The 22,183-nt window shown below is 42.5% G+C and overlaps 1 protein-coding gene across 1 annotated transcript in view; it reads left to right on the top strand.

Annotated features, from left to right (window-relative positions):
* The window catches only part of LOC144668976 (phospholipid phosphatase 3-like), a 78,761-nt gene extending 66,748 nt beyond the window's left edge, over positions 1-12,013 (top strand). Inside the window, exons 5-6 of the mRNA XM_078531514.1 lie at positions 1,519-1,695; positions 8,473-12,013. Coding sequence (XP_078387640.1) covers positions 1,519-1,695; positions 8,473-8,574 — 279 coding nt within the window. The 3' untranslated portion in view covers positions 8,575-12,013. The remainder of the gene's footprint in view (positions 1-1,518; positions 1,696-8,472) is intronic.
* Positions 12,014-22,183: the final 10,170 nt, after the last annotated feature.

Below are 22,183 nucleotides of genomic sequence, written 5' to 3'. Positions count from 1 at the left end.
TTCCAGCAAGTGAGCTACTGGGAAAGGCAATTAAAAGATACATTTTAACGGAGCTGGAAGGTATAGGGAGAAAATAAATTTAAAGGTCTACCTTTAGAAAGAAATAGGACCTGCATCATCTCATCGCCCATTGCTTCAAATGCATTCAGCTGCTTTAAAAGTACAGCAGCCATTTTGCACACAATGAGATGCCATAAATGTTTCTTTTGTGTGTTTTTGGTTGAGGGAGGAATCTCAGCCAGGAGATCTGTGAAAGTCATTATCGCAAGAAGCTGAGTTTCCACTGGGATAAGTAAATAGAGCCTCAATGTAATATTTCATCTGGAGCATGGCAACTCTGGCACTCAAGTGGCTGAGCCCACGGTAGGATTTGTGCAGATAATCTAAGGCTGACACTCTCTCTAGTCTAAGGTGACTGAGGCAGAGCGCGAGCTCTTTATCCTATCAGATATCCCCTGTAGGAAGGTTCTATATGAATACAGCCTGATTCCTAAAGGGAATCAAACAAAACCTGGAGCACTCGTCCATCCTGACATCTCCAGAATTCAACCCTGGCCAAGGAATAATACGCAGTGTGAGGATAGTTGGAGAGAAGAAATTGTTCTTTTTTTTAAAAAAAAAATTTAGGAGGCTTAAGGCAGGATTTCTGATTTATAGGTTCAAATCCTCCTAGTATAATAAAACTGCATATTTCCTTATAGAGAGTTCTAGTTTGCGAGTGGCAGTGACATTATGCCAGTTGCTGCCTCACTCTAAACTATGTGCTTTCAAAACTAGGATCCTCCTGCCCCAGAGAAAACACAAAGGATCCCCCTGCAGATCCATCAGTCTTCATGCTTGCAAGCAGTATCTCGTGAATACTGTGTGTGTGTTTTGTATACGTATATATTCTGTATTTGTTTGCCTATAGTAGTGCGTTATTTAATATGGAGGGAAAAAGTATGCACTGGTTATCTGATGTGTCTTTCATAAGCTAGGATTGGAGACCCTGACACTGTCAGTGTTTGTAGGAGGCCCCCAGATCCCAGTGATTGCAGAAGGTCCCCATGAATGTGTCGGTAATCGTAGGAGGACCCCAGCCCCCAGGCCCTGCCACAAGTTCTACAGAAATGCTTTAATATTTACTCAAGGTCCATAGGAGAGTTTTACTACTTGCAGGGAACCCCAGGGAGGTTTAATATATGCCAGGCACCCCTGAGTGTGTTTCAGCATTTGTAGAAATCCCCTGTCAAAATGTCAGGATTTACAGGGGAGTGTGTTAATATTTGTGGACAGTCCCTGGGAGTGCATTCGTATTGACAAGAGAATCTGAGGAATGTGTTGCTGATCCCTGGAAGTGTGTTAATATTTGTAAATGGTCCCTGGGGATAGATTAACATTTACAGGGGGATCCCTGTATCAGTATACCTAGCGAGTCTCAACAGTGAAAAAGAAAACACAACACTAAACAGCCTGCCATCATTACAGGGAACATTGCAATGGCGAAGGTTGACTTTAAAAATGCCTTTTCTTTTGCAGTTTTACCTGGAAGCCCGGTTTACCTGGAAGGGGGCACGATTGCTGAGACCACTCCTCCAGTCACTGTTAATCATGATGGCATTTTACACCGGACTCTCTCGTGTGTCCGACTATAGGCACCATCCGACAGATGTCCTGGTGGGATTACTGCAGGGAGCATTAATCGCCTATTGGATCGTAAGTTGTTTCATTTCTTTTTCTAATTATAATCAGTTAAATTGGCAGGAGGGCTCAGGAGAGGAAAGTGTTACCCCAGCTTCTTTCTGCCAGTTGGTATTCAGTGAGTCGTGATGGAAATTCAGTGAAGACAAGAGCCAGATCACTCATGATACCACTTGTGATTTAATGCATTGCTGGTAGTCATGACGTTAACTCTCAGGCTGGAATTTCCCAGCCCCCTCACGCCAGTGGGCTCTTCCGATCATTCCGATGTGAACGGAGATTTCAGTGGCTCACTGGCCTCGCCACGGGGAAACCTCAAGTGGGGGTGGGGGACTGGAAAATTCCAGCCTTAGGCTTCAGTGTTTGGGCTGAACCTCAGCTCCCATCAATGGGTGAGTTAGGGTCAGATAATTTGTTCAAACTTTAAAAATCTCAAAACTGAACCCCAGCCCTGCCCGGTCTGGGTTTAACAGAAGCAGAACAAGGGGTGAGCATGATAAAGGCATAGATGCACAGCCACAATCAGCGATACACACGCATTCTCAGATTCAGTCTCACACACGGATTTATACGCACACAGACTTTCTCTCACCGAGATTAAGACACTTTCACTCACCTGGGGATTCAGACGCACTCTTACACTCAGACTCTCTCCCAACCACAAAAACAACAAGACATTTTTTGTTACCCATTTTCTTTTTGGCCAAAGACAAAATATTGGGGTAAGAGAGCACACCATTCATTGGGTTATAAAAGTTTTCAGTAAAGCGAAAACATCTCTCATGTGGTCTATGTGGTGAAAATGTGGAGAGAGCTGCTATGAGCACATTGATATTATAATTAAGGGTATGCTGACATTTAGCACATTCCAATAAGTGTAGATACCATAGCCTGAACTTAAAAGGCTTGTCACTTGACAATTGCATAACAATGACTCAATTCTTTGCAGAGCCTAAACCTCATAGTTTCCAATTATGAATAACTCCTTTCGACTATAGGGATATTATGCTTCACAGCGAACCTTACTTGACCTTGTTGCATTGCCCTGACTGATTTGGAAATTGGATTGCTGCAATCAGTGGAAACTAGCTGTGGCCTCAGAGAAAAGCCTGAACCTGTTCGAATTGGCAGTGAAAATGTCTCCTTTAACAAGTCGCCCCTGTTATACAACAGATGCGAGGGGAATTAATTAGCGCTTGGGAAGATGGGCTCCCCTTTAAAGAAGAGTTCTCACCAGGTTCACCAATCAGCCTCCAGTTCCTTGGCCAAGAAGCTATTTTTAACATACACAGCGATTGAGAACCATTGAGGGATATCACAACCAAGACTAATTCCATCATCAGTTAAGGTCACGTACACACACACACTTAGTCAAGAGCAAGGGCTCTGGTGTGTCTTTCCTCCATTTCCCAGGGTGCTAAGGTCAGTTGTCATTTGCAGTATCCCTTCAGGTTGGAAGAAGGAATAAAATGAAAACTTAGACATTCCCATGTGATGGGTTCATTCACTGACGTGTCCACTCAGGATTAAACTTGGTGGGTTAAGGACCGCTATCATTGACATTCTATGGTTGGTTAAGAGAGATGTCCTCTTATTTAAAAGCAAAATACTGCAGATACTGGAAATCTGAAACAAAAACAGAAAATGCTGGAAACACTCAGCAGGTCTAACTGCATCGGTGGGGAGAAAAATAGAGTTAATGTTTCGAGCCCATATGACCCTTCTTCAGAGTTAAAGAAGTAAAAATGTGATGAAATTTATACTGTTTAAGGGGGGGTGGAGCTGGATAGAAGGTCAGTGATAGGTGGGGGCAAAGGAGAGATTGACAAAGATGTTGTGGACAAAAGGACAAAGGGGTGTTAATGATAGTGACACTGGCTAAAGGAGGTGCTGATAGTGACATTAAGGTCAGAAAGCAGAATGTGATAATAGCAGGACAAGGATAGCACTTTGGAAAGAACAACATGAACTAGTGACAGATGGATCTTGTGGGAGTGGGGTGGGGGGGAAGGGGACGGTGGTGGGAAAAAAGATTGAAAATAGGATAAAGGGTAGGGATAAAACAATGAATAAAAATGAAAATAAAAATAAGTGGATGAAAAATAAAAATTAAAAAGTGAAATAAAAAAATAAAAATTGGAAAATGGAAATGGAAAAAAAGGGGTGAGGATGGAGGAGAGAGCTCATGGTCTGAAGTTTCTCACCCCAAGATAGTATTTCCTGTGCTTCATCCAATGATTGATGGCTGCAAAATACACTTAAAAAAGGGTAGAAAAATTTGAGCAATAATTAAAGCTGGAATCCTGACTTCTCTGTTATTGCACTGCCGGCTGCCATAATGGTCATTGCTGCTCAAGCTCCAGGAGACAGACGGGATTGGAAAGCTAAGACTCATGGTAACAAAGAAAAGCATCGTTTTAAGGCGGATCACCACGGCAGGATTTCGGGTTTTTTAGCTGGGACACTGACATCTGGGTCAAATGCAGGTCACGACCATGTACTGTACCGGGAAGAGTCATCCAGCATTGGTTTTGTCTAGATTTCCCAATCAGTGGCCAGAGGTCATGCTTATTGTCCAATTAAGGATGATGGACAGGCTCTCAAAACTGAAGGGCCAATAGGAGGCCCTCCAGCCCAGGAGGAGCTGCAGCCTGCTGTTGCAGGTAAGGGGGAGAGAGGGTGTCTTGAGGCACCTTCCCAGCAACTTCCAAAACATTTGGAGTAAAAAATGGCCACAGCTGCCAGGCCAGACTAGTATGCAGGAGGCAAGGTAGTTGAAGAAGGTCTTGAAGGCTGCCTCGTGGCATTGTCAGGGGTTGGGGGTGTGGGGAAAGGGGGCTGATGGGGGGAGTGGGGGAGCCTCAGGCTGGATGGAAAATTCCAGTTAGCCTCTGATAATGGGCTTGTTAACCTTGACTAGCTACTTGTGGGCAGGTAGCCATTCTTCTCCCAATCCGGCCTTCCCCAAAATGGCTCGGGAGCAGGGGTGGTGCCAGAAAACCAGCACACTGGCCAGTGGCTTGAAATTACGCACCCACCCGCCTCCATTCCCACCCCACCCAGCCCATCAAAATCCTGCCCACAATGTCAGGATAATACGACGAAAAAGTGTCAATTTGTTTCAGCACAACATGAATGGCAATATCTGGGTTCAGTGGGTCATGTGAGAATAATCCATTCTCCAAGTGTTGTCGACAAAATAGCTATGAATTCTTTTGCAAAAATTTGGAGCAAGCCAATATTTTCATGTGTGTTGTTTAATTGGGTCAAAGATCTGTAAAGAATATAGATTCCAGGCCAGCATTGGTGTGGAGCAGTGCAGAATTCAGGCTGTTCTCATCACACTTGCTTTGTGGAACAGAGACTGTGTCTATCTGAATTGAAATGAATTGACAGTGTTTGCAACTTCAATGTCCTCTACAGCTTGAACAAACTCTGAGTTTCACTCTGTTGCAATGCCTAGGTTTTGCTGTACATTACCTAGGGCATGGTAACAGTGTGTTCAATGCAATTCCAGAGGACAACAGAGATCTGTTGTGCTATCCGGGAGTAGCAGACCGCAGCATTCCCTGGTATGAGACCTTTGCTTAGGGCCGACAATGTACAGCTCAGTAAAGGGACATGGCTGCTCTCACAAGGCTCTCTTGGTAATGTTTGCTTAACATTTTATTTAATGTAATTTTGTATTCGAAATATCATAGAATTAAAATTGAAACTTTAACTAACCTTTAGATAATTCAGTTACATTTTAACTTCCCATATTAATTTTTCTGAAAAGTAACCTCAATATGAGGCCTAAGTGGTTGGGATGCAGCTCTCAGTATCTATCACTGTCTGTAAATTAGACTAATAGCATCCTTGATATTGCGTCTACTTGGTGGATCTTTTGTATGAGAGAATATACGATTAAACCTCATAAGATTAGCAGTTGAATATCACAGACTGGGAAAGTTCCAGTCTCTATTCCCCCGTCTGTGATAATAGCTGATGGGTGCCAGGGCAGAGGTAGGAGGTGCTGAATTTGGCCTCAGTGCCCCTGGACTAGGGTTTGGAACTCATCACTGGTTTCCACGTAATTGGTATCAGTGACCTGTGCTGGGAAGTGAACTCTTATAGGATCTGACCCCAACACTGGTGGACGGGATGGGAACATTTAGAGAGCTGTTAAAAGCCAACAGCTGTCCAAACTTTCCCGTCCAATCTGCGATGGTGCCAACCGGGGTTGCAGGGGAGGGGGGGGGGGGTCGGAAAATCTGGGCCCGCCTGCAGATAGAATAAATCTCTTCAGTAATGCTGCCATTGTTGAATAGTTTGCCATGGTTGGCACATGAATAATATTGTTAGTTGAAGTGCAGAATGGCACCTGGCATCCCTGGCCAGTAGCCCATAAGGGGTCAATGCTTCAAGATAGCGGTAGGGGAGGAAAGAAAGCCAGTGGGATCTGGTTTAGTTGTTCACAGTTACAAAGCTGAAGTGAGTTAGTCTGTGCCATGAGTCTTCAGCTGCTCAATGTAGGTTCTGTTTATGATGAACAGCAGTGGCAATATAGGGGTCTGTAAAAATGAAAGTATGAAAAAGCATGGTTCAGAGGGAACATTATGGAATGGGACAAGATGTTTAAAATTATTGGGGTTGCAGTGATGGAGTGGGGGAATGGGACTAACCGGACTGCTCTACAAAGAGGTGGCCTGGACTCGATAGGCTGATTGGCTTCCTTCTAACTCCATAATGACTCCATGACTCCTGTGGACAAAGTAAACCCAGAAAAATACTTGGCTTTCTCTGGGAGCTAGGATGCCATTGAATTCCCAATAGCTCTACAAGCAAGTGCTCTGATAGGTAGTGTGGTGCTAACTGGGCATCTCGAGTAAACTGGTGAAACTCTAGCAATAAGTAATCCTGTGCATACGTTAGATCCCAAAGCCTTAGTTTTGCCAATATGCACTCAAGCTCTTTGAACTTGGGTAAGTGGGTCATGTCTCTATGGGGGAGTGTGCTTCACACTGGGAATACAGAAACCAGTGTGGCTTTCTCAGTAAATGGAATTGAAGATTTGTAAACATACTGATGTGGAGGACAGAACAACAAGGAGGACATTGGATAAGTCAAGAATTGAGTTTACAAAACATTGTTCCCAGTTTCGGTAGCAGTAAGAGAAAGATGGATTGCAGGTGGAAATGTGACTTGGATGACTGGATCGAATGTGTGGCTGTTAAAATTGCTGATGACCCAAGTAGGAAAGTAAATTGTGAAGAGGACATAAGGAGTTTGCAAAGAGACAGAGATAAGTTAAGTGAGTGGGCAGAAATTTAGCAGATGGAGAATAATGTGGGAAAATGTGAACTTGTTCACTTTGGCAGGAAGAATAGAAAAGCAGCAAATTATTTAAATAGGGAGGGATTGCAGAACTCTGAGCTACAGAAGGATCTGGGTGTTCTAGTACAAGACTCACAAAAAAAGTTAGTGTGCAGGTACAGCAAGTGATTAGGAAGGTAAATGGAATGTTGTGGTTTATTGCAAAGGAGGATGGAATATAAAAGTAGGGAAGTTTGACACAGTTGTAATGGGCGTTGGTGAGACCACATCTGGAGTACTGGGTACAGTGCTGGTTTCTTTATTTAAGAAATGATATAAATATATTAGAAGCAGTTCAGAGAAGGTTCACGCGACCAATACCTGGGATGAAAGGGTTATCTTAGGAGGAAAGGTTGGACAGGCTGGGCCTGTATACATTGGAGTTTAGAAGAATCAGAGATGATCTTATTGAAACATTTAAGATCCAGAGGGGACTTGACAAGGTGGATGTTGAAAGGATGTTTCCCCCTGTGGCAGAGACTAGAATTAGGAGAGAGAGTTTAAAAATAAGGGGTCTCCCATTTAAGAAGGAGATGAGAAGAATTTTTTTCTCTGAAGGTTGTGAGTCGTTGGAACTCTCTTTGCCAGAGAGCGATGGAGGCAGGATCATTGAATATTTTTAAGGCAGAGTTAGATAGATTCTTGACTAACAAGGGAATGAAAGGTTATTGGGGATAGGTAAGAATGTGGAGTTGAGGTGACAGATCAGCCATGATCTTATTGAATGGCAGAGCAGGCTCGAGGGGCTGAATGGCCTCCTCCTGTTCCTTGTTCGTGTGTTTGAATGGAAATGTGATTTTGATAATGGGATTGTATACACTTTGAAGCTCTGTTCTTGTTGAACAGGGTGTCGAAGTTGCATGCAGCCTGCATGAGCAGCCAGAGATGGGGATGGAGTTTGTGATGGCACCTTAATTCTTCCCAGTATAGCAGGTGACACTTCACTGCATTGCATATATACAGGACAGTATTCCAGCTAACAGCATGGCCTGTAAAAGGGTTTTGAGGGAGGAGAAGCAGTGTGCAAAGCCTGATTGCTAACATTCATTGCAGATCTTTGGACTAATACAGAACAGTGAAGCACATTTGGAGTTTGAAGAAGTCATTGTGCACCAGCTGAGCGGCAGTGTCTATATCTAGCTGACACCACCCCCTTGAGCCATCCTGTTACCTCAGTATAGATCTCATCTCCTCTGCATAGATGTAATAATAACACAATGTGCGGCTGCCTGGGGTCTTGGATCTGAAATAGAACTACAGCTGAATCATCTTCTGTACTTAGCAGAGAGTAAGCTCACCATGGGAGAGACTGTGACGACGTCTTATTAATCTGACTGATTGAACTCCAATTCATGTGTAGATGAGACTGATGGTTTGAGAAAGGTGATTTAGCCAGGAATAGTGAAAGTGACCATTGCGATATTCTTTTTCTTTCAGGCGTTCCACATCTCGGACATGTTTAAATCAAAGAGAAAGACGGCAAAAGAATCAAACATCTGTGTAGACAATTCGATACAGACCAATCACACAACATGTTAGCAGGACAAGAGCCAAAAGCATCAGAAGGATGTTGGGGAGGCAGCACAAACCATCCTGCACCAGAAGTGTATTAAGAAGCCAGTGCTGAAAGACAACTTTCCATTTCTTTTTTAATCTCCGGAACATTCTCCAAGCACGGCTTCATTCTGATTTTTTTTCTTCAGGCGAGTCCCTGATGCCATGTTCACTGGAAGCTTGGTGATCATCATCTGGAATTTTCCGTGGTAGCTTTGAGTACTTCTTTCAGTTCCAGTTTCTACTCCAGTGACTAATGGATTTTGAACCTGTTAAGCAGTCGCAATTTGCCTATTTTCTCTAACAGCCCTTAAGTGCCTGACACCATAGATACTAGCACCACATGGACACTCTGAACAATGCACACGTGCACACACACACTCACACACACACATACACACACACACTTAATGCTGTGAGCAATAATGTATTCTATATTTGTAATGAGAAATTAATATTATGAGTCACATTATGCTGAGCCTTTTATGAGTGTATCATTGTGACTGAAGAATCTACAGTTAAGATATTTACCAGTTATTCAGTATACAGCTAAAACAAGCTAATTTCTTTCCAAAGTAATTACCTAGTTTTATTATATCTGTAACTCATGGGATTTAAACCTGGGGGTTGGAGTTAGACTGATATATTTTGCTAATGGGTCCTGTTCACTTTTGAAGTCTAGAACTGATGTGTTACTCACTTGAGCAAGTGGGTGGTAAGAAAAGTAATTCTATTTCCAGACTTTTTAATGCAGTATAAAGCTAGGTTGACAATCAATGGCATTGAAGGATATTGTGAGAAAGACATGACATTGGACAGAATGAAAAGTTAAGAATGTTGAAGATGGTGATGACCCTACCTCTGGTGTCCAGTCGTCCGATTGGTCATGTGCAAAGTTTTGAGGCATCAGTCCAGATGTATTTGAAATCAAATGCCCTAAAGGAATAGGTAAACTGATTGGGAGAAGGAGCAAAAAGGTTAAAATAAACCATTGAGCATGTTCATTGAGTCGGCTGACCTGAGGCAAAATGGGCTAGACTCGAATGGATTCAAACAAATCACCTGAAATGGCAGAAAAGAGAGATCAGAGCTATGAAAGACATGATGGAAGGCTGACATTAAGCAACACTGACAGAATGTTGCATGCAACATACTGAATAGAGATGGAGGAAACTTGAGTGAGTTTAAAATCCTATATCAGTGAGCTATTGTGCATTAAACAGAAGATGGTTTAGACCCATGAGAAATGTCTGCTACTGTCTGTTTTTGGCTCATCTATTCTGGTAAGAGGGATATTAATGGTCTGCTGGGGGATGCATCTGTTCTGTCAGAAAGCAGATTAAGTACTCAAAGGGGCCTGATCCAACTTTACATTGAACTCAGTACAGTTTAATTTGATATGCATTTAGTTGACTTGTTTATAACATTTTAGGACTAAGTTTCTTAATTCAGTGATTTTAATTTGAATTAAATAAACCACATGATCTCTGTTTTGGTAACATCTCACCACAACAAATTGACAATCTGTGCAAAGTGCAATAGCAAATCCAATCTTGTCTATTATGCAGTGTAAAGGGGCTACTGAGGATTGGAAATTGGTGTTTAATTGAGAGTCTTCACATGTGAGAGGAAGGAGTAGTGGCTGAATCAGGAGACAGCATGAGCACCAGGACTCTAGCTGAGGGCAGAAAGAGAGGAGAGCAGAGAGACTGCAGCCTGCAACTGAGAAGAGTCAGGCTGAGGGCAAATAGCAGTTACTGAATGTTTATGACCAAGAGAGACCATCGGACATGGGTCTATTCTGTTGGCTGATCAGGAAGTTGGGTAATTGGAACGTTGTCAGTTCAATTCCACTGTTATTTATTCAATTCAAGTCAAAAAGTTGAGATCCATATTTTAATCCCAATAGTTTTATATTTTACTTTTTAATAAACATGTATATAATGCTAAGTTGAATAACTTGCTAGATCTGTTTAACTTGTCTGTTTTATTTCCATTTTTAACCATGGATTTTTTTAGCATACTCTTTACTCCAAAGTGATATCTTACCCTTCCTTGAGGTATTTGCCTGAACCGAATAGCATTAAACCACTGTCAGTCTTGTTCTCTGAGAAATTCATAGCCGCAGTGTGTTGTTTCAGAAATAGCATGCAGAAGGTGAAACATCATGGCACAATTGCACTGAACACCAGCATTAACCTCTGTAGTATTGCTGTTAGCTCTGTGTAATTTCACTGCCCTGCTGTACCCTATTTGTTAAGAGCATTATGAAATATTTATCATGATAGATGTCACTGAGCTTAATCTAGCGTTAAGTTGAGGATTCGGAATATTCCAAACCTCCGGGAATTTTCTATTCATGTCACATGCCCTGTTGCATTGCAAATCTCAAGGACAAAGTGACATTTTCTTCAGTGAAGCTGAACTTGGAAGAGTGCCTTGATAAAACTTGGCATGGAGGGAGGGGGGTTGTGGAGAAATCTCCTTCAGCTCAGTAGAAAACTGGGAAATAAAATTCAAGCTGAATTGAAACATTCTGTTTTCTATTCTCAGTGTCATGTCCATTCATCCCAGCTGCAGTTTCTACTGCATTCGTGTCATTGCTGTGCGAATAGGGATTAAGTATTTCTTAAAATAGATTTGGGCCATTTGTATAACATCATTCTACATCTGTCCTGCTTGTCAACATCTGCACACCAGTGAAGAAAAATTAATTTGCGTTTAGTTAGCACCTTATTGTATTGTCAGGACACCCCAAAACACCTTAAAAACGCTGGATCACTTTTGAAGTATGGTCACTGTTTTCCAAGCAGTGAATTTGTGCAAGGCCCAATAAACATCAGTGTTTGAACTTGCATGAACATAGTGTTTAGTAAATCTTTATTAACATAGGTTCAATGTCATTGCACACAGTGACCAGAAGAATACTTCTCTTCATGTTGCTTAACCCCAGCCTTCGAACGTCCCATCTGTAGTGTAATATTTAGTACCTAATTCTAATGCCATCATGGACAGTTTGTGTCCCAATAAGAACTCGATTAAGACAAATTCCAGAATTATTTCACTTGGGACCCTTCCAGCCCAGAGAAGAGCGATTTTCATCCCAACAGTCTCAGCTGGGTTTGAACAAAGGACCCAGAAATGAAAAGGCTGTCTTATTTGTAAATCATTGCAGTATTTGGCCACCCAAGTCTTGAATTCTATAAATGTCTGCTGGTGTTGTGGAAATGGCCTGATTGTGAATTGCTTCTTTGTGCTGCTAAAAGCCATATTTTTATCAGACAACTTTTGTAGACACCTTAACAGCCTTGCCAAAGGGCTTTGGTGTGTATTATGAATTGTGAGTATAATGTGTGAGAAACCTCAAAATATATGTGTATAAAATTTTTATTGTAAATAAAAGTTAATTCCTTTTTCAATTTTATTGAGAGCTATGGTATTTTTTTCATTGACCTTTGCATTTCAACAGGCCAACAATAAAGGTTCTATATAAATACAGGTTAATGTAGGAAACCCACCCACAGTTCTTGTATGAGTTAAATTAAAGTTCTGGAGAATAGTCACCAAATAGAGTTTTTCGCAATAATAGAGTATATTAGTTTTGAGTAAACAAACCAGTAAAGCAAATGTTCTGTAAACACTAAAAGTGAAGTTGAAAGCAATGTAGAAAGCAAAGAATCATAGAATGGCTACCGCACAGAAGGAGACCATTCATCCCCTCATCCCTGCCAGCTCTGTGTAAGATCGATTCCGCTAGTCTACTCCCCTGCCTTTTCCCCATAACCCTGCAATTTTTTTCTCCTCAGGTAGTTATCCAATTCGCTTTTGAAAACCATGATTGAATTTTCTTCCAGGTACTTTTTAAAGGATGTGAGGCAACCCGCCTCCCAGGCAGCGCATTCCAGGCCGTCACCACCCTCTGGGTAAAAAAGTTTTTCCTCACATACCCCCTAAACCTCCTGACCCTCACTTTGAACTTATGTCCCCTTGTGACTAACCCTTCAATTAAGGGGAACAGCTGCTCCCTATCCACCCTGTCCATGCCCCTCATAATCTTGTACACCTCGATCAGGTCGCCTTCTCTACTCCAACGAAAACAACCCAAGTCTATCCAACCTCTCTTCATAACTTAAATGTTTCATCCCACATCCTGGTGAATCTCCTCTGCACCCCCTCCAGTGCAATCACATCCTTCCTATAATGTGGCGACCAGAACAGCACACAGTACTCCAGCTGTGGCCTCACCAAGGTTCTATACAACTCCAACATGACCTCCCTACTTTTGTAATCTATGCCTCGATTGATAAAGGCAAGTGTCCCATATGCCTTTTCCACCACCCCACTAACATGCCCCCTCCGCCTTCAGAGATCTATGGACACACACACCAAGGTCCCTTTGTTCCTCAGAACTTCCTAGTGTCATGCCGTTCATTGAATACTTCCTTGTCAAATTACTCCTTCCAAAGTGTATCACCTCACACTTTTCAGTGTTAAATTCCATCTGCCACTTATCTGCCCATCCCGTCTATATCTTTCTGTAGCCCAAGACACTCAACCTCACTGTTAACCACCCGGCCAATCTTTGTGTCATCCGCAAACTTACTAATCCTACCACCCACATAGTCATCTATGTTGTTTATATAAATGACGAATAATAGGGGACCCAGCACAGATCCCTGTGGTACGCTACTGGACACTGGCTTCCAGTCAATAAAGCATCCCTCTGTCATCACCCTCTGCCTCCTACAATTGAGCCAATTTTGAATCCACCTTATCAAATTACCCTGTATCCCATGTGCATTTGCCTTCTTTATAAGTCTCCCATGTGGGACCTTGTCAAAGGCTTTGCTGAAATCCATATAAACTACACCAACTGCACTACCCTCATCTACACACCTGGTCACCTCCTCAAAAAATTCAATCAAATTTGTTAGGCATGACATCCCTCTGACAAAGCCATGCTGACTATCCCTGATCAAACCTTGGCTCTGCAAGTGGAGATAGATTCTCTCCTTCATAAATTTCTCTAATAGTTTCCCTATCACTGGAGTGAGACTCACTGGCCTGTAGTTCCCTGGCTTATCTCTACAACGCTTCTTAAATAGCGGAACCACATTAGCTGTTCTCCAGTCCTCTGGCACCTCCTCATGGCCAGAGAGGAATTAAAAATTTGGGTCAGAGCCCCTGCAATCTCCTCCCTTGCCTCCCTCAGCAGTCTGGGACACAAATCATCCAGACCTGGAGATTTGTCCACTTTTAAGCCTGCCAACACCTCAACTACCTTGTCACTCCCTATATCAATTTGCTCAAGAACCTCTCAGTCTCTATCCCCAAGTTCCATACCTTCATCCTCATTCTCTTGGGTGAAGACGGACGTGAAGTATTCATTCAACACTCCAGCGATGTCCTCTGGCTCCACCCATAGATTGCCCCCTTGGTCCCTTATGGGCCCTACTCTTTCCCTGGTTATCCTCTTCCCATTGATATACTTATAGAATATCTTGGGATTTTCCCTACTTTTACCAGCCAGAGCTTTCTCATATCCCCTCTTTGCTCTCCTAATTGCTTTCTTAAGCTCCACCCTGGACTGTCTGTACTCCACTAATGCCTCTGCTGATTTGCTTCCCTTGTACCTGCTAAAAGCCTCACTTTTCCTTTTCATTGTAATCTGAATATCTCTGGTCATAATGTCATAACATTCATAACACACTCAGGCAGTGCATTCCAGATCCTAACCACTCGCTGTGTAAAATGGTTTTCCCTCATGTCGCCTCTACTTCTCTTTCAAATCACTTTGAATCTGTATCCTCAGGTTCTTGACCCTTCCACCAATGGGATCTGTTTCTCTCTGTCGACTCTTTCTAGACACATGATGATTTTGAACACCTGTAAAATCTGCTTTCAACCTTCTGTAAGGTGAACAGTGCCAGCTTTGCCCATCTTTCCTCATAACTGAAGTCTCTTGTCCCTGGAACCCTCTCAAATGCATTGGAGGATTCGGGATCTAACATGTCGGCATTGTGCAGCAGCAAAGTATCTGAAATGCTGAAGGACAAGTGGACTATAAGTTGGAGAATGTTATGCTAAAACTGTATGATGCTTCGGTCAGACTGCACCTGGAGTACTGGCTCCACCCTTGGCCACTGACACACAAAGGAAGATGTACAAGCCCTGGAGGCAGCACAGAAAAGAGCCACAAAACTTATCCTAGAGTCAAAGGATTAGGTTATAAACTGAGACTGGAGAAACTTGGGCTCTTCGGTCTTAAAGGGAGGTAACTGAGGCAGGACATAAGTATGTACGATAGTAAACATAGAAAAGGCTAAATCTGGAACACTGCTTCAAGGTAAGTAGTGAAAGTTGGCACAAAATAAACGAGACAAGAAAAGATACATTTGAGGACTATTTTTAGGAGGGTGTTTTTTTAACATAAAATATGATCACATCAAATAAACATCCAAGCAGAAACCCTGGTGGTGAGGGGACTAGATATTTCTGAATGGAAGTTTGAAAGGTATATAAAATGGCCTTCCTTCTCTGTATTGACCCTGTATGAATTAAATATCTGAAAGGTGCTTGAACCAGATGGAATATGCCCTAAAATACTCCAAAGATACAAAAGTAAATAGGTCAAGTTCATAATTTTTGGGATCTCCATAAGATCAAGAGCTGTCGCTGACGATTTGAAAATAACAAATGTTATCCTGACCTTCAGAAAACAGGTGAGCCAAGGGGTGGAATCTATTTCAGAGCTGACCCAACATTGGTCATGGCTAAAGTGTCCAAAAGCATTTTACAAGATCAGTACTCATCTAAAGAGCACTGAGAGCAGAAGAAAAACTTGGCATGATTTAGTTTAACATTTTGAAGAGGCAAATTAGCAGATTAGAGACTACTCGCAGATATAAATTTTTAAGCTATCAGCTCCTTCCAGGGATGAGAGATTTCAGTCATGAGGATAGATTGGTGAACCTAGGGCAGCTGGCTTTAAAGAATGTGGTATAAAGGATTTGGCATTGTAAGGGTTAGTGTGGGACTGGGGAAACAGTACCGCCCACAGTATGGTGGAGAGGGTCACATGATAGTAGACCGAGTATAGTAGAATCTAGCGGAAGCCAGCATGGTGACAGTATCCACCTGGAGATGTATATAGTTATGAGTTATTAGTAAACACTTAATGTTCAATCATACAAGCCTCCAGACCTCTTAGTGAAACACTGAACAAACCCTTACAACAGAGGAGAAAAGTTTGAGAGCAGATTTGATAGAGATGTTTAAAATCTTGAGGAGGCTAAACCGAGTAGATGGGGTAGGTGTTCTCATTGGCAGAAGGGTCAAGAACCAGAGGAGCTGATTTAAAAGAAGCAACAGCAATATGAGAAAAAACACTTTTTAGCCAGTGAGTGGTTAGGATCTGGAATGCACTGCCTGAGAGTGTGGTGGAGGCAGATTCATTGGTGGCTCTCAAAAGTGAATTGGATAATTTTAATTAATTATATGAAAAGAAAATATTTACAGGGCTATGGGGAAAGAAACAAGGACTTGCTGAGTAGCTCTTACAGGAAGCCGACATGGACATAATGAACTGAATGACCTCCTGTACTGTAACCATTCAATGATTCTATGGTTTTTCAGAATGCATTCAAGAAAATTCTGCATGAGGAGAAAGGATTGTAGATTTAATGGCATACCAGTTAACTGAGAATTGCTATCAATGCAAAGGTTGAGACATTGGCTGATGCAGCCTTCCAGAGTCCGTCTGAGAGCCCTGCTATTCATACTATTGGTAAGTGATGTGGAGCAGGTGGCTTCTTGTGATATTTGCTGATGGCAGCAAGCTGCCTAACGTTGTTACTAGTATAGGGGAGATTTGATAGCATTGAAGGAACATGGAAAAATAGCTGATAGACTGAGTAATAGCAGATGATGTTTGATGCTGGTCTAAATATACACTAATGCAAGTTGGAACAGGAAAGTTGAAATGCAGGCACATAATGAATGGCTGTCCATTAACAACGGTGAAAAAGGAAAGGAACCTGGGTAGGATTGTTAACCATTCACAAAGAAAGGAATCAACACACCATTGTATCACTGAGGCTGATCATATACTTGATGCAACCTATGGGGATTTAATTATGAATCAGGACAAATTATTTTTCCCCTGAATGACTTACTGCTAAGGACACACTTGGTTAACTATGTTCACAATCCTCTAGCACATCCAAGCCTGTAACTAACTCCCAGGTTTATGTTTATTCTATATTTAAACCATTCAAACCAGACTCCAGCCTGCATTCTTCAGTATCTGATTATTTATGGGGGCTGTTTAGCTCAGTTGGCTAGCTGGCAAGTGTGTGGTTCAGATTAAGCACCAACAGCATAGGTTCAATTCTTGCTCTTGCTCAGGTAGACTTGGGGACCTGCCCTGCTTATTGAGAGTGAAAGACAGTGGCACTGCTGCCAAAAACAGCTCAGGGTGAAATAGAGATAATGAACCCAAGAACCCTGCCTCTGGGCAGAGCATTGATAGCATACCATACCATATGTAAATTATCGGAACCCCTTGATCAGATTTCAGTCATCTCAGTATCTATCATTTGATATCTGAACCCCTTGATTAAGTTCTCAGATGTAATTCTATATATAAATCATCCCAACTCTTTGATTTCAGCCTGTAGCATTTAATATTATTCTATATGTTATTATTCTATATGTAAACCATTTCAGCCCCTCAGCTAGGTTCCAGTTTAAAACCCCTCTCTGTCTAGAAACCACCTTAATTGTTCAATTACGTTCCGTCTTGTAACTCACCCTGGTGGTTATTTTTAATCTGGCCCAGTCAGCAGGTTAATATGGAATCAGATCAGCTTGCCATTTTACAATCTGCCCAATTTTGCTTACCATTGACTTTAATGGAAAATAAGATCAATGGGGTGTAAACAGGTGGCCAAGTTGATCATTTAAGTTTCCTATTGGGAGAGTTAGTAAAATAAACCCTCTGGTGTCTGTTATTCTCTATATGAGTCATCCAAACCCCTCAATTAGATTCCAGTCTGTAACTTTTTTCCAGTGTCTATTATTCTATGTATTAACCATCTGACCTTCCCATTGAAATTCCAGTCTGTAGCTCAATCACAGTATTCATTATTTTCTGTTTCATACGGCAGAATTTGATTGAAATCATCTAAAAAGAAAATAAATGTTTCCATTTATATAACTTTGTTCATGGCCTCAGGACACCCTTAAATCCGTTAGAGCCAAAAAGTTACTTTTGCCGTGTAGACGCTTGAAATGTAGGTAGTGTTGGAAACTGGCCTGGTCTAGTCTGAGTATATATGTGCATTGCTTGACATCACCCTGGACACCCAGATCATTAATGGTCAGTTTGAGGCCTCCTTTCACACATGCAAAGACTGCCACTTCTCACTGATAGTGCAATGTCCAGCTCACTATGAAGTGTCAATGATTACAGATAGGAGGGGCAAACAGCTTTCGTAGATATGGCTCTATGGGGTCATTGCCACCTTCTGACACCACTTAAAGGGAATGGAGTAGGCTGCGGCACTTTTTTATTTGTTCTTCAGATGTGAGTGTTGATGGCAAGACCAGTATTTATTGCCCATCCCTAATTGCCCCTGAGAAAGTAGTGGTGAGCTGTCTTCTTGAACCACTGCAGTCCATGCGGTGTAGGTACATCCACAATGCTGTTAGGAAGGGTGTTCCAGATTTTTGACCCAGCAACAGTGAAGGAACGGCGATATACTTCCAAGTTGGGATGGTGAGTGACTTGATGGGGCACTTGCAGGTGATGGTGTTCCCATGTGTCTGCTGCCCTTGTCCTTCTAGATGGTAGAGGTTGCAGGTTTGGAAAGTACTGTTGAAGGAGCCTTTATGAGTTGCTGCAGTGCATCTTGTAGATGGTACACACTGCTGCCACTGAGTGCCGGTGATTGAGTGAATGTTTAAGATGTATATGGGGTGCCGATCAAGTAGGCTGCTTTATCTTGCATGGTATCGAGCTTTGTGAGTGTTGTTGGAGCTGCACACACCCAGGCAAGTGGAAAGTATTCCATCACACTCTGACTTGCACCTTGTAGATGGTGGACAGCATTTCAGGAGTTGAATTACTTGCCGCAGAATTTCCAGTCTCTGACCTGCTACAGACATTCTATGATGCCAACAAATGATTCCTGTATTCCTCTGGGCATCCCAAGCAGCAGACTATGCTTTGAGGAGCTGTCAAAACCATTAGACCTATGTCAAAATCGTCTCTGCCTATGAACAGCATACAAGGATTCTTCAGAAGATCCTTCCACCTGGCCCAAACAATGCCAAATTAGGACAAGCTTTAGGGATGTTTATCACATCTTCTTGGTAAACCTCCATGAAAACAATCTTCTTTTAAACAAAGTTTACATTGTCAAGAACAAACGGACCCATCAAGGAGTCAGACTTTCAACATCAAGGGTCCTTTATCTCCCCAGAAACTGTGAAAGCCGTGTCTGGGATGCTGGTACTTTCCTGTAAACTTCTCACACTAAAGAATGCCCCTCATTAATTTTACTTTGAAAGGAAATCAACCATTGCGGACGTTAAGGGTCAGGAGCTCTTATCCTTTGAGATAGGGTGACATGCTTGTTCTAAGTGCTGATAAGGGATGTTGGGAGTTCAGAGGCACCGCAAAGAGATTAATTTTTTACGGGTCTGTTACAACTTACATCTCTGCACCCTCGCAACCCTCTGTACAGTTTTAAATACAGCCAGCATTTCTCAATGTAACTTTGGCATTTGACACTCAGCCATTCGTTGCCCATGCATGTGTGTATATGAGTTTCTCTATGACAAGGCAGGATGAAAGTGATAGTGAAAATCCCCCATGGATTAAGCCTGCACATTCCCACAATATTCTTGTGCAAAAATCAATGTTAACTGTTGAGAAGCAATGTCAATAATCTGGCTCGATGTTTACTTTGTTTAATTACTGTTAATTTTAACAGTTAAACAGTGGAGCAGGAGAGAGAGGGCTAAGTGTATTTTAGCAGCCTTAAAGCCAACTTTGCACCATGAGTGATTGGCAAAGAATTATCCCGCTTTCAGTGTTTCTGATAAGAGCGTTTATGTTGAGGTTATACTCATCTGTGCCAATTCATTTGATGTTAGATCGGACAGACACATCAAGCTTGTTAGTATTGGGCTCCCTCCAAACCATATACAGCCTCCAAGTTTTACTCCTGGTTTAAAAAGAACCAACAAAATTCTGAGGGCCAGAGTAAAGAGCTGTATTTACAAAGAAAAAACTGACATGAGCAGTCAGATATTCTGAAATTTCAATTTTACTGTATATTAAAATACAAGGGGAGGAGAGGGGAGGCAATGGCACAGTGGTATTGTCACTGGACTAGTAATCTAGATATCCCCCTCCCACAACTCTTTCTCCAGTACATCGATGATTACTTCGGTGCTGCTTCATGCTCTCGTCGGGACCTGGAAAAATTTATTAATTTTGCTTCCAATCTCCACCCCTCCATCATTTTCACATGGTCCATCTCTGATACTTCCCTTCCCTTCCTTGACCTCTCTGTCTCAATTTCTGGTGATAGACTGTCCACCAATATCCATTACAAGCCCACCGACTCCCATAGCTATCTCGACTACAGCTCCTCACACCCCACTTCCTGTAAGGACTCCATCCCATTCTCTCAGTTCCTTCGCCTCCGTCGCATCTGTTCTGATGATGCTACCTTCAAAAACAATTCCTCTGACATGTCCTCCTTCTTCCTTAACCGAGGTTTTCCACCCACGGTCGTTGACAGGGCCCTCAACCGTGTCCGGCCCATCTCCCGCGCATCCGCCCTCACGCCTTCTCCTCCCTCCCAGAAACATGATAGGGTCCCCCTTATCCTCACTTATCACCCCACCAGCCTCCGCATTCAAAGGATCATCCTCCGCCATTTCCGCCAACTCCAGCATGATGCCACCACCAAACACATCTTCCCTTCACCCCCCTGGCGGCATTCCGTAGGGATCGTTCCCTCCGTGACACCTTGGTCCACTCCTCCATCACCCCCTACTCCTCAACCCCCACCTACGGCACCTCCCCATGCGAACGCAAGATATGCAACACCTGCCCCTTCACTTCCTCTCTCCTCACCGTCCAAGGGCCCAAACACTGCTTTCTAGTGAAGCAGCATTTCACTTGCAGTTCCTTCAACTTAGTCTACTGCATTCGTTGCTCCCAACGCGGTTTCCTCTACATTGGAGAGACCAAACGCAGACTGGGTGACCGCTTTGCAGAACACCTTCGGTCTGTCTGCAAGCATCACCCAGACCTCCCTGTCGCTTGCTATTTTAACACTCCACCCTGCTCTCTTGCCCACATGTCTGTCCTTGGCTTGCTGCATTGTTCCAATGAAGCTCAACGCAAACTGGAGGAACGGCACCTCATCTTCCGACTAGGCACTTTACAGCCTTCCGGACTGAATATTGAGTTCAACAATTTTAGATCTTAAACTCCCTCCTCCATCCCCAACCCCTTTCCGTTTCTTCCCCCTCCTTTTTGTTTTTTCCAATAATTTATATAGATTTTTCTTTTCCCACCTATTTCCATTATTTTTAATGTATTCCACCGATCATTTATCTATACCTTTTATGCCCTTTTAGTCTTATTTCACCCCACCCCCACTAGAGCTATCTGTACCTTGCTTGTCCTGCTATCCATTCATAATTAGCACATTCTTTTAGATAATATCACCACCTTCAACACCTCTTTGTTCTTTTGTCTGTGACATCTTTTGGTTATCTCCTCCTATCACTGCTTGCTTGTCCCAACAACACCCCCCCCTTCTCTCTCCCCCCCACTTCTCTCTTCCCCCCCTGACTTAAACCAGCTTATATTTCACCCCTCTCCTATTTTTACCTAGTTCTGTTGAAGGGTCATGAGGACTCGAAATGTCAACTGTACTCTTCTCCGCCGATGCTGCCAGACCTGCTGAGTTTTTCCAGGTATTTTTTTATTTTTTATTTTTTGTTTTAGTAATCTAGATATCCCCGGGTAATGTTCTGGGGACCTGGGTTTGAATCTTACCACAGCAGATGGTGGAATTTGAATTCAATAAAAATCTGGAATTAAAAGTCTAATGATGACTGTGAAACCATTGCTGGTTCACTAATGTCCTTTAGGGAAGGAAATCTTCTGGCCTACATGTGACTCCAGACCCACAGCAATGTGGTTGGCTCTTAAATGCCCTCTGAATGGCAATAAGGTGGGCAATAAATGCTGGCCTAGCCAGTGACACCCACATCCCATGAATGAATAATAAAAACAAACAACCCCAGCTAATGATGCAAATCTCTACAGCACCAGTGATCAATTATGAAGATTGTCTTTGCAAGTTCGTCCACAGTTGGAGTTGATTTGTTGTTGTTCAATGATGGGAGGTAACTTTGTAGGGCTGCCTTCTGTAGGTGATAGAATAAGATCTCTGTTAGAACAGATTAACATGGTCTGTTGAAGAAGTGGCAATAAAATGAACGGTCCCTTCTCATTCCTTTCCTTTTCCATATTTATTAATTATTTGATCTGTGCTTAAACCTG

The sequence above is a fragment of the Cetorhinus maximus genome, chromosome 28, assembly GCF_964194155.1.
Source record: "Cetorhinus maximus chromosome 28, sCetMax3.hap1.1, whole genome shotgun sequence".
In the NCBI taxonomy this organism is placed as follows: Eukaryota; Metazoa; Chordata; class Chondrichthyes; order Lamniformes; family Cetorhinidae; genus Cetorhinus; species Cetorhinus maximus.
This window is presented reverse-complemented; position numbering and strand designations above follow the sequence as displayed.